The sequence below is a fragment of the Anabrus simplex genome, chromosome 2 (assembly GCF_040414725.1).
Source record: "Anabrus simplex isolate iqAnaSimp1 chromosome 2, ASM4041472v1, whole genome shotgun sequence".
NCBI lineage: Eukaryota > Metazoa > Arthropoda > Insecta > Orthoptera > Tettigoniidae > Anabrus > Anabrus simplex.
Window position 1 is genome coordinate 185801975 of NC_090266.1, and position 12791 is coordinate 185814765.

At 40.3% G+C, this 12791-nt stretch overlaps 1 protein-coding gene across 1 annotated transcript in view; it reads left to right on the plus strand.

The window, feature by feature from the left end:
- The window catches only part of LOC136863480 (zinc finger protein 879), a 218936-nt gene that overhangs the window by 30279 nt on the left and 175866 nt on the right, over nt 1-12791 (plus strand). The window contains exons 2-3 of the mRNA XM_068225955.1: nt 2859-3134; nt 3230-3352. Of these exons, the coding sequence (XP_068082056.1) occupies nt 2859-3134; nt 3230-3352 (399 nt within the window). The remainder of the gene's footprint in view (nt 1-2858; nt 3135-3229; nt 3353-12791) is intronic.

The following is a 12791-nucleotide window of genomic DNA, read 5'->3' on the forward strand; positions in this document are numbered from 1 at the left end:
TCTTCTACGGCTTTGCCTATGTCCAAAGATCGTAGCTTCTTCTAGGTTTGGTTTAAATTATTATTTCCTGCTAACTGTTGAAAGTAGTGGCATTTGCTGTTTCTAATTAGCTGTTTCACTTTGTTTCTCAGTTTCCTGTATTGCTCAAAGTCATCTTTGTCACGTGTTCGTTTGAATTGTCTGTACCAGCAGTCACGGCTGGCCATAGCAGATGTTATCTCGGTCGTCAGCTAGGGGGAAGGGTGGCGGGTAAATTTTACCTGCCTCTCCGGAGCATGTTTGTCATACAAGTTCAGCACTAATGAGTTGAATCTGTTAACTTTTGAGTCAATGTCACGAAGATTGGGTATGTCATCCCACGGTAAGTTATATGCGTCATTGCGTAGGTCATCTAATTCAATATGCTTTATGTCTCTTAAAATAATGTAGCGTGCTTTATACTTCGGTCCTCGGTTAGAGTAACATAAGTAGAGTAAGTCGTGAGTTGAAATCCCAGGAGCTGGGATCTGTCCGTGCTTAATGACTTTCTGGGGTTGATTTGCAATTATAAGGTCGATTAATGTGTGAGTCGAGTGGTCAGGGTAGTTGATGTGGTTTGTAGCATTAAGTGGTAGGATTTCCATGTTCAAAGCATGGAATATGTGAAACAATTTGTCCGATTCACTGGCTTGTTTTAACAGGTCAGTATTAAAGTCGCCCATAACTATGACATCTTCGTAGATGATCTGTTAAAGCTGCTTCAAAGTCCTCCGTTTGTCTAATATTAGGGGGCTTATGTACAATTCCTATTAATATTTTCTTATTACAGTCGAGTTCAGCAAACATATGCTCAGGTCGCAGGGGAAGGCTTGGGTCTGAGGTGCAGATAATCTTGCATTTGAAATCATTCCTGTAGTAAAAGGCTACTCCACCACCTTGTCTGTCAGTGTAGTCATGTTGTAAGAGCAAGTATCCGTCGAGATTTACAGCACAAGACAGCAAATCTCCACGTAACCAGCTTTCTGGTATGCCAGTACAATGCACCTTATTGATTTTGAAAATAGCCTGTAGTTCTTCCAGGTGAGTTAAGAGGGGAGGCGAAGAATATGGGTCGTTGACACAAGGGATAGATTCGTCTACCAACATACCAGGAAAACTAATAGTAGCATTGATGCAACTGAGAGCAGTTTGAAAGCTCTCTTTGATCAGGTGCCAACCTTAAAGAATCTATCACCTGATGTAGTAGTACATGTGTACAGTGAACTGAAGGACATAGTTAAAAAATAGTCCTGGCTTTTCAGTGCATGAAGGTTTGCTGTCATTGCATGAAGATCACAGTGATTTTGTGGACAGAGCACTCCAGTCTATATGGGTTCCAGTTTGTAATGTTGACTGCTGTGAACGTTTCTTTTCACAGTTCTCATGTGTGGTAACAAAGACCTTACAACCTTACAATAACAAACTTAGAACTGTTGTCTGCGTACAACTTTGAGTATTAAATAATGTGAAGTATCTTAGAACTCTTGTCAACATAAAACTGAATATATAATTTAAAAATTTCAGGTTTACTCAAGAATTTCAAACCTTTTCAACCAAGAATTTTAGCCCTACTTATTCAAGTATTTTGACTCTCTACCAATGATGTCGCCTTTTTATTAACAGTCCTCTTTATGGAATCACAATTTTACAACAGCAGCACTACATAACATCCAATACAAACTAACATTATCAAGACCAAATAAAAATCCATTGTTAGTAGACATAACAAAAAAGAAGAAAAAGAAAGGTACTGCCTCTCTGCATGGCTTAGTTGCATGATCTTAATGGTGTGTGCTTTTGCTGTCCTATCTAGTGTGAGACCTGACACTCGGCAGTAAGTTGGCAGCTTATACGGCATCTGTTCTTAGGCTTAATGCACAGGTCCTGTCCTAATGTAAGTGTTATATGCTACTGTGATTGTTTCATGACTTAATTGGATTTCTATCATGGAAATACCCTTGGCACTAACTATTCCATCTGTAATCACAGCAATAGAACCAGCTTTTGGGTGGTTAGGCCGTGGGGCATAATGCAGAGTTTCGTCCAGACGTGCCATTTGGACTCATCAGCTGGAATGGCACGCCCCTCCAGGACTCTGCATAGCAGTGGCAGACCAAACTGTGTGGCCCCGCCGAGTTAGCAAATCAAGTTTGCTAACCTGCTAAAGGAGAAAAGATTTCTCCGTTCAAAAAATGCTATACTATACTATACTAAAATATAGAGCTGTAATTGAGATATGTCCCTTTAAACTTTCACAGTGTAGAAGTATTCCCGTGTATAATGAATGATCTCCCTGATTTTTGAACGGAGAAATCTTTTCTCCTTTAGCAGGTTAGCAAACTTGATTTGCTAACTCGGCGGGGCCACACAGTTTGGTCTGCCACTGCTATGCAGAGTCCTGGAGGGGCGTGCCATTCCAGCTGATGAGTCCAAATGGCACGTCTGGACGAAACTCTGCATTATGCCCCACGGCCTAACCACCCAAAAGCTGGTTCTATTGCTGTGATTATAAGATCTGCGGCCGTGAAAGCCTTTTTTTGATATTCCATCTGTGTTATCGAACATACATCCAAGCATATCATTGTACTACTCCTGTATAGGAGCAGGGCTTGATATTTTTAAGTTGTCTATAAACTATAAGTTGATAAACAAAATTTTAAGGTGCTGGTGGACCACTCTATATGATACAAGTATCAAGCCTATACTAAAATATAGAGCTGTAATTGAGATATGTCCCTTTAAACTTTCACAGTGTAGAAGTATTCCCGTGTATAATGAATGATCTCCCTGATTTTATCATCAGTTGTATAATGGAAGGACATAATTATTTTCTGTTGCAGTCATGGACTGTTCCACAAAATATGTTGTTAGAATTAATTGCACATTGGATTCGACATGATATCAGTTCAAGAGAACGAAGTATGAGAGCCTTGCTCACATTTGTTGACTGGAATGCACTGGATGGAGCTAAGATCACTGAGCATGTTGACAGAGAGCCACTTTATTCGACCAGTGAGGTTTCACTGTATTTTATTCTTCAATCTCTAGTAGAAAATAATTTGCTCTTTGCAAAGTATCAAGGTGTCTATCAAGCCCTACAAGAAAAGTTCTCACAGGTAATTAGCATGGTCCTAAAAATATTCTAGAATCTCTTTTACTATATTCACATGAATATATATCAATCTAACTTATTTCTTGTTTTATTGTTAAGACTGGATTTCCTTTGGATAGTGACTCCTTTTTAAACATGGCTGTTTCAACAGCTATTGAAGGACTACAGGAAACAACATCTGAAGATTCTAGTACGACAAATCACCATTCTGAGTTAACTCAGGTAAGATTCTAAAGATTTGAGTGGCTGGGACAGTATATTACATTTTTTAAGAGTGAAATTTCTTCTTCCATCTCACTCTCCCGTTTTTTAAGTTGAAGAATTGGATACAGTGACTGCTTAAATAGATTTACATTATTTTGAGACATAGAAGCATGAAATTTTGAAATGTTCTAAGTTAACAATAATATTTAGAATAACACTGAATTTTGCTTAAAGATATTTAATGGAGTCAGGAAATTAATTTCCCATAGAATATGATTCATTTCTTAGCTAATAAGAAAGAGTTATTTAAAATGTTCTTTATACACTGTTATTGCATAAAGCAGGAATATTATATTTTGTCTTATTCCAATATTGCTCAGCGGAGTAGGAAAGCATGATTGCCCGCTGGAAAGGGGCAGAGGAGACAATTTCTCTCACCTGGAATATCTAAAATGTCTACCAGATACCAAAACCAACAAAAAATTTGTCAACTAAAAAAGTTCTACTTGATTTTCCTTTTATTATGCACTCCTTTCTTCTTTGTTGCTTGAAGGACTGAGAGAGATTTGTTATGGTATTCTCCCCAACTAAGGTATTAGGCTATGGACGGTGTCATCATCCCCCCCCCCTCTCCCTGGAAAAAATTGGGAACTCTATAAAATTAGAAACATTTCTTTCTGAACAATAGTCTTTATTTCTCATTTTGATTACAAAGTGATTTCCTGAAAGAACTAAACAAATGAAGACAAAGAAAAAACAGATCACAAAGTATATTATTCAGATTTTGACTTTGCATTACTTCCTTGTTTAAAATACCATGCAAATACCATGTCTGACCAAAATCGTGATGATTCATCTTCACATACTGCGTCGTTAGACTCTGCAGACTCCTTACACACAGACATGATTTCCTCATAACATTTTCAGGTTTTAAGTATTGCATTAGTGAAAGAACATCAAGCCTTTTGGCTGCTTTTACACCAGATTTTCTTACATTAAGTAGCCTCAAATCATTATGACTGAGAAAGCCAGCAGTCCTCTTCTGTATCATGAATCTGTGCTTTCAGCAGAGGGCATTCTTAGAAACAGGTCGAAGTGCTGATACCCAGTCTCTTACTAACTGTGATGCCATTAATGCACTGAATGGTTCTGGATGTTTCCCACTGTCCATAATGTTCATATATTTTTCAAATGTTTCTATGCTTTCAACATGTTTTAGGAGAATGCCATATTTGCCAACATTCTATCACACTGGCTAAAAGAATACCCTCAAACAGGAAGAATATTTTCAGTCTTGACTTTCAACTCTTTTTGACAACCATAGCATTATTTTTATTTTGGCCACCACATGAGTCAACATGAGCACAACTTTTCTTTTGATGGGCATTTTCTGTAATTTTGTTATTTAAAAGAGCACACTGAATTGGGGTTCTTTCTTGAGTCACTTTCCAGAAGGCAATCAAAGGAACTGCCGCCATCATTGTGACAATACAAATAGAAGTTAAAAAACACCCACCTCTTGTAGAATTGAGCTGTTCATTAAGTTGAGGTTAAGGCAGGTTTTCAGCACAGTCAAATTCACTGTCCACTATCACATATCTCCCCGCTCACTTCCCATGTGAGCTACTGCGACACTTGACCTATGGCACTCACTTCTCAGCCTATACAGTGCCGTGCTCCCGGTCTGTGCGTCTACCTCTTGTTTTGAAGTATGTGTTCTGCGTGTCTGTACTCGTTTTACGGGTTCATTTGAGGTACCCATAATGAATTAATAGTGGCGCTCATGATTCCTGCTGTCTTCTAGCCCGTTAACACACACATCTCGTTATATTACCCCAGTTTAGGGAGAGGGACCGATGTCTTTCAGAATTGTAGTAAATGTGAAGGGATACATAAAACTGGACTGCAAGGGGCTGGTGGACCATCCGGTATATAATTTACCAATGTTTAATTTAGAGTTTTTCGAAGTATTTCCTGTTTATTTTTGCCCTGCATTCCTGAGCTTCCTGATGGGCAATCAGCCCCAGTGCTCTTCCGCAAGCTGCCTGACTTTATCTACAATTTTATTTGGACGGTTGTTGTGTTTGCCTCTATGATTTTCCAGAGCAGCACCTATAAAATTGAATTTTAGTTACTCCTTTGCCAAGCAGTAACTATGACATGTACATCTATATTTGCATCTATTTCCTATACCATATTAAAGCTATCTGTTCGCAAGGATTGTTGCATGATCTTTAGTCACGTTTCTGATATTTGGAATACAGGGAGCAGGAATGGTCAACAACAGGCTTCTCGTCATGTTCCACTTTTCTCCAGTAATTTCATACATTATCTCTATTTTTAGTTTTGTTTTGCTTTTAAAAGTTCTTTTCTTTCTTTTTTACATGTAACCCAGCAAAGCTGCATCCTGAGGCAACTTGTCCCCAGTCTCCCAAAATGATCTAAAAGGAATTCTTCCGCCCTTCATGCGTTACAGTTTCAAAACACCTGAAAAATAAGTAAAATGTATGAGCAACCCTTATTCACAATGCCACTACAATAACAGAATGAAATACCATTCTAATATTTATTTTTTGCTAGTGGTTTAACGTCGCACTAACACATCTAAGCTTTACGCCAATGCAAGGATGAAAAAGGGCTAGGATTGTAAAGTAGCGGGTGTGGCTTTAATCGGTACAGCCTCCGCATTTATCTGGTGTGAAAATAGGAAACAACGGAATACCATCTTCAGGACTGCTGATGGTGGGATTCAAACCCACTATCTTCCAAATGCAGTCTCACAACTATGTGATTTTCTGGAATATGTTCAGAAATTTCTTCTTTTCGATTTCTTTTCCACTTGTGAGAGAAACATGACTTGTGGCACTGTTTTCTGTGCGCTTTACAATATTTCTTTTCCGTGGATCGGTATCTTTCTTCCCCTGCACTTGGGCTTAAAACTCTCATCTAAAGAGGCAGTGTCATCAGATACTTCTGAATCACTTCCTACTGATGTCTCAGAAGTGACATCAATAGAAATATCAGCTCCAGCCACAAATCCTTTCCTTCCAATTGCAGACATACCCTCCAACCAAAGAACTGGCGGCAACTGAATGTGCTGCTTGCGAAGCATGCCTCGTGCAGTAATAGCATAGCACATGGCACCGGTTATAGTAAGCTCCTGACCTCTGGCAGCAACCTAGCAAACTAAGACCTAGACTAGGAAATTCAAAAACGGTGTTCATGCAATAACAGCATATATAGACTTAATGCTATTACAGTATTACATCTAACTCCTCAATTAAGAAGAAACATGATAGTAAAAAATTCTGTTGTAAAAAAATTTCTGACAAAAGATTTCACGGACAGCAAATGGACATATGGACGATACATGGTCTTACGAGTGTGGCTGGGAGGTGATGCTTAGAGTCTGTGTTCAATAATCACATAAGGGTGTGTTAGCTGAGTGTTAACAGTCACTGGCTTCTCACCAAGGCAGTTGCAGTTCGCATCCCAGCCAATGTGTGTGGGATTTTAAAAATCTAAAGTCACTTCCCTGTTTTTCAGATTCCATGTAAAATTGGAGGTCCTGTGGCTATGATCACGATATCAACGGTCACATAGAACTACGAGCTTGCTTTTTAATCGCAATATGAAGAAGGATATATTCCCTTGTTGAAGAGCTTGTGTTAGGTACATAAATTGGTAGACTGAATACTAAGAGGTTTTAGATTTTCTGAATTATTGTAAAAGTTAAATACAAATATTTTTCTCCATGTACAGTATTTGTTTATAAGGCAAATCAACATCATTCTTAGCATCTCCTGTAGCTTGATCATCCTTATTTCTTTAAAAGAATTGTTTTAACTTTTTGTTGTACCAGGTACTTATAGCCTATAAGGTCATTTGAACATTTCTGTATTCTGACTTCTGTACAAAAACAGTTGAAATGGAGATGAAAAATATTGTAATTATATTTCTTCGCTCTATGGGCCTCTTATAGAATCGGTCTCCTGTAAGGTAATTGCCCATTCTTCTCTGTCTCCTTCTCCAACTCTGCACTTCAACTCTCTCAGATCTTGCCCCACATCCTCCATCCATCTTATTCTTGGTCTTCTTACTTTTCTCCGTCCTCTAGGTTTGCCATCCAACACTCCAGCAATCTGGTTGCATCTTTTCTTATCACATGGCCAAGCCATTGTAACCTTCTGCTTTAATATCTGTCACTATGTGTTGAACTTTGTACTGTAGTTTCTCTGTCAGTGACATATATTTGAACTGTTGAAATTAGGATAAGCTTTATTGTATGTGTACTTAGTCTTATCGTTAACACTGCTAGAAATTCTGATGGTAAAACTCAACTACTTCTCATGGTGGAAAAGAATATGCTAGTCCTCATTTGTTCAACTGTAGAAGTAAGCCATTATTTATGGACTTCGGTAATTTAGAAAATGATGTGGATGTTAAAGCACTGCTTGAGGTAGGGAATAGTCCAGATCCATATCATATGAGAGATAGTGTTTACAGTGCTGTATGTATTCTGGTATGTGACAGAACACGTTTGTTACTTTCATTTATCTAGTCTCATCTTTGGTTTCGTATGAAAATATGAGCTATGCTGTTATTTTCTTGATTGGCGATAACATGTATTTTTCACTGGTGGCAGTAGAATTTCTTCCAACACTTGTCCCATGTGACCATTATCCTTGAATAGATGATAGATGATAGAAAGGAATGTTCATTTTGTTTTTAGGTTGTGATGAAGTTCTTCTTTCATCTTCCTGAACAGTCTTTACCATAATTACAAAATAATGCTCAAAAACATGTCTACCACTTGGTAGGTATGAGCTATGCTATATACTCCAGTAATTAAAACTTGAATAGATATTCTTTATGTCTGGTCATTCTGTAGAAAGAAATGAGTTTGCAATAATTTGTTCTTGTGGATGGTATGGAAATGGTTTTCTTTTCATTTATTAGCTTCCACTCATAAGAGTATTGGAGACGTGTGAATTTCAATAAATCAATCAATCAATCATGACATCTGAATTTAGAGATGTTGCCCAGGTGGCAGATTCCTTATCAGTTGTTTTATTATCTTGAATTATTTCAAAGAAGTTAGAAATCTATTGAACATCTCCCTTGGTAAATTATTCCAGTCCCTAAATCCTCTTCCTATAAACAAGTGTTCACCTTAATTTGTCCTCTTAAATTCCAACTTCATATTATGATCTGGTCCTTCCTACTTTTAAACACTATTCAAGCTTATTCATCTAATAATGTCATTCCGTGCCACCTCTCCACTGACAGCTTTAAACACATAATTTGGTTGAGCAGTTCATTTCCTCTCTACCAAATCCTCCCAGCCCGAAGCTTGCAACATTTCCTTAACACTACTCTTTTGTCGGAAATCGCCCACAACACATCGTTCTGCTTTCCATTTCTTCTTTTCTAGTTCTTGAACCAAGTAATCCTGATAAGGGTTCCATACTCAGGAACTATACTCTAATTGTGGTCTTCCCAGTGACTTATATGTCCTCTCCTTTACATCCTCAGTACAACCCCTAATTATCCTCATAACCGTACAAAGAGATCCATAGCCTGTATTTACAACTTCATTAATGTGATAATCCCAATGGAGGTCTTTTCTCATACACTGACTGACAGAGCATTCTTCAGCATGTGCAAGACACCCTGGCTGTTCCAATATCGACCAGAACAATTTCCCATCGATTGGTTGAAGGAGGCTTGCACTCCCGGCGTCCGCTCAGAAGACTACCATTGACTCCACAGCATAGACGTGCACGCCTGGCATGGTGCCGGGCTAGAGCGACTTGGATGAGGGAATGGCAGAACGTCGTGTTCTCCGATGAGTCACGCTTCTGTTCTGTCAGTGATAGTCACCGCAGACGAGTGTGGCGTCGGCGTGGAGAAAGGTCAAATCCGGCAGTAACTGTGGAGCGCCCTACCGCTAGACAACGCGGCATCATGGTTTGGGGCGCTATTGCGTATGATTCCACGTCACCTCTAGTGCGTATTCAAGGCACGTTAAATGCCCACCGCTACGTGCAGCATGTGCTGCGGCCGGTGGCACTCCCGTACCTTCAGGGGCTGCCCAATGCTCTGTTTCAGCAGGATAATGCCCGCCCACACACTGCTCGCATCTCCCAACAGGCTCTACGAGGTGTACAGATGCTTCCGTGGCCAGCGTACTCTCCGGATCTCTCACCAATCGAACACGTGTGGGATCTGATTGGACGCCGTTTGCAAACTCTGCCCCAGCCTCGTACGGACGACCAACTGTGGCAAATGGTTGACAGAGAATGGAGGACCATCCCTCAGGACACCATCTGCACTCTTATTGACTCTGTACCTCGACGTGTTTCTGCGTGCATCGCCGCTCGCGGTGGTCCTACATCCTACTGAGTCGATGCCGTGCGCATTGTGTAACCTGCATATCGGTTTGAAATAAACATCAATTATTCGTCCGTGCCGTCTCTGTTTTTTCCCCAACTTTCATCCCTTTCGAACCACTCCTTCTTGGTGTTGCATTTGCTCTGTCAGTCAGTGTATTAACACTCAGGTACTCGCAGTGATCCCCTTGAGGCATTTTCACCCCCATCATCATCATCATCATCATCATCATCATCATCAACCATCTCCATTTGCCTGGGTGTGGTGCATGAGGCCCCTCCATCTCCTTCTATCCGTGTACTACTCTCCTTCCACTAGTCATGTCTTCTCTGCAGTACATCCTTCTTCACTAAGTCAATCCACTTTCTTCTTGATCTGGTTAACTTCTTCCACCTCTTTTCTAAATTCCTTCCTTGCAGTTCTGTTGGCTGGCATCATTTTCATGTGTCCAAAACATTTTAGTCTTGATTTCTGGATCTTACTGAGGAGACAATCTCCTATTCCCACTTCTTCTCTAATCTTTTCTTTCGTGACCTTGTCCTTTTTTGGTCTTTTGTACCATGGTGTGAAGGAATTTCATTTCAGCTGCCTGGAGTTTAGAATTATCCCCACCGGGCGAGTTGGCCATGCGCGTAGAGGCGTGCGGCTGTGAGCTTGCATCCGGGAGATAGTAGGTTCGAATCCCACTATCGGCAGCCCTGAAGATGGTTTTCCGTGGTTTCCCATTTTCACACCAGGCAAATGCTGGGGCTGTACCTTAATTAAGGCCACGGCCGCTTCCTTCCAACTCCTAGGCAGGCCTTTCCTATCCCATCGTCGCCATAAGACCTATCTGTGTCGGTGCGACGTAAAGCCCGTAGCAAAAAAAAAAGAATTATCCCTGTTGGTCATTGTGGTGGTTTCAAAGCTGTATGGAGGAATCAGTTTATAATAAGACTTGTAGTGCCATCTTTGTTTTCAAAGGTGCCTGTTCATTACCATAGCAGCCACCTCATTTTGTGTAGATTTGTGTCTCCTTATTGATTCGGTTGTTCACCTCATGTTTTGCCAGATTGTCTTTTGAGTGCTGCCAGTTGTGACCCTAAGGATTGGACAGGCTGGGGACCTGGGTTTGATTCTAGGAGTGATTGACACCAAATCAGATCGATCATTCACCAAGGATTAACACCATATACTGACGTATAGTATTTCTCTGGATGGCACTTGGGAAACTTCCTACCCACTGTATAGTTTCAGTTCCGTTAGTAATAAACTAGAAACTTGGTCTCTCACATCAGTCCTTGATCTTAAATACAATTAATACTTAGCTCAGTTGGGTGATTTCTTTCTTCTTCTTTCTCTCTTCTCTTTCTTCCTCTTCCTTTCTTTCCTGAAGCTGTTGTCGCCTCGGACGCCTGGCTAACTAGTCAAACGAAAATGCAGATCCTCACACTCAAACTCCTGCATCTTTACTTCCTGTCCCCACTCCACTCTGAACTATGAATAGAGCTTCTCTCCAAGTATGAACCTTGTCACAGCTATGGGACTTTTACTCAACATGAACTTGACCACAGTTGCAGAACTTCTCCCAATACAAACTATCAAGCTTCTCTCACGACATGAACACCATCAAAGCTGCCAGGTCTTTCCCCGACGTGAATACTACCATAGCTCCCAGATTTCTCCCTCCTCCAACGTGAACACTGTTACAGCTCTTAGGCTTCTCTCTCTACATAAACACTACCACAGCGACCAGGATTCTCCCCCCTACGTCCTGTAATTCACACTTATAATATTCCGTCTCTCCTTCTGGATGTTACCAGAATTCTTACCAAATCACAACCCCTACTACTCGATGAATTTTACGTGCTCTATCCTGATTGGCTTTCGTGACCCTCCTACCACTGTAAGGGTGCTGTGGTCCCTGGAAATTGCTAGAATATTTTTCTACAATGTCAAGTTATTCTGGGGTTTACGTGACATTTTCTTCCAATGTTTTCGGGAACTATCCCTCAGGGCCTCATGTTGCGTTCTAAGTTTCTGTACCGGCACCTGCCTGACTGGAGATTTTGTTTTACAATATTACACATAGCACTGGACTTCTGTTTCCACGAAGCTTTGCTTTACACTGAATATGTGAATTATACTCAAATAAAATTATCACTCGCTTGCTCACTTCACTAAACATTTGAAACACTTAAAAAAAAAAATTAAGCTCTTTAAGCTTTTTCAATTGTGAAATTACCAGCATTTCACCCTAGTGTAGCAGTGGGCTCATCAGTTGGATTGCTAAACCTCTCCAAAACGCTGGCAGCTAGTGCGCCATTGAGACACCACTGCAAGCCTCTTATGTAGGACAATGCAGTGACAGTGCACTAGGGGAAGCACATGTCTCCACTTGTATAAATACCTGCCTTTGGCCTTTATATAAAAAATAAGGTTCCTAGTACTTCTTGCGCTGGGAAATATTTTCTTACATCTTAATACAACTCCTTCTTTCTCGGAGGTCGCAGATTCAACACTCACTCAAGTTCGTTCACTCCGTAACAAGGTACGAAGAGACACAATGTGACCCGCGGTTATGACATACCCAAGTATGTAAAATCTCGGACACTGTCCGGCTTTGCTTCATCGATCATGAAAACTGGTTTGTCTCCTTCCTTCTGTACCACCATTACCACTGCCTTTGTCTTGCTGATGTTTAGGCTGTAGCTCTTAAACTCATTACTCCAGCTTTGCCGTCTCTCTTCCAGTTTCTCTTCTGATTCAATCCAGATGGCCACATCATTGGCAAATATGAAGTATTATAGGTTAGTGTGTTCTTTTCTTTTAAATAATTCCGTTATGACATCAATCATGATGATGAATGAAAGAGGTGACAGCTAACTGCCCTGCTGCTTTCCTCTCTTTTCATTTTAAACCAGTTTGAAAAACCACTTGTTTCAACATAATGTCTGTTCCCACTGTATAATTTCGTCAGTTTGTCTGTGAGTCTGTCTCGTGCCTGCATTTCTTTCATGCATTACCAAATTGTTTTCCTTGGTACACTGTCTTTGGCTTTCTCATGGTCTGAGGCTTCATTCTA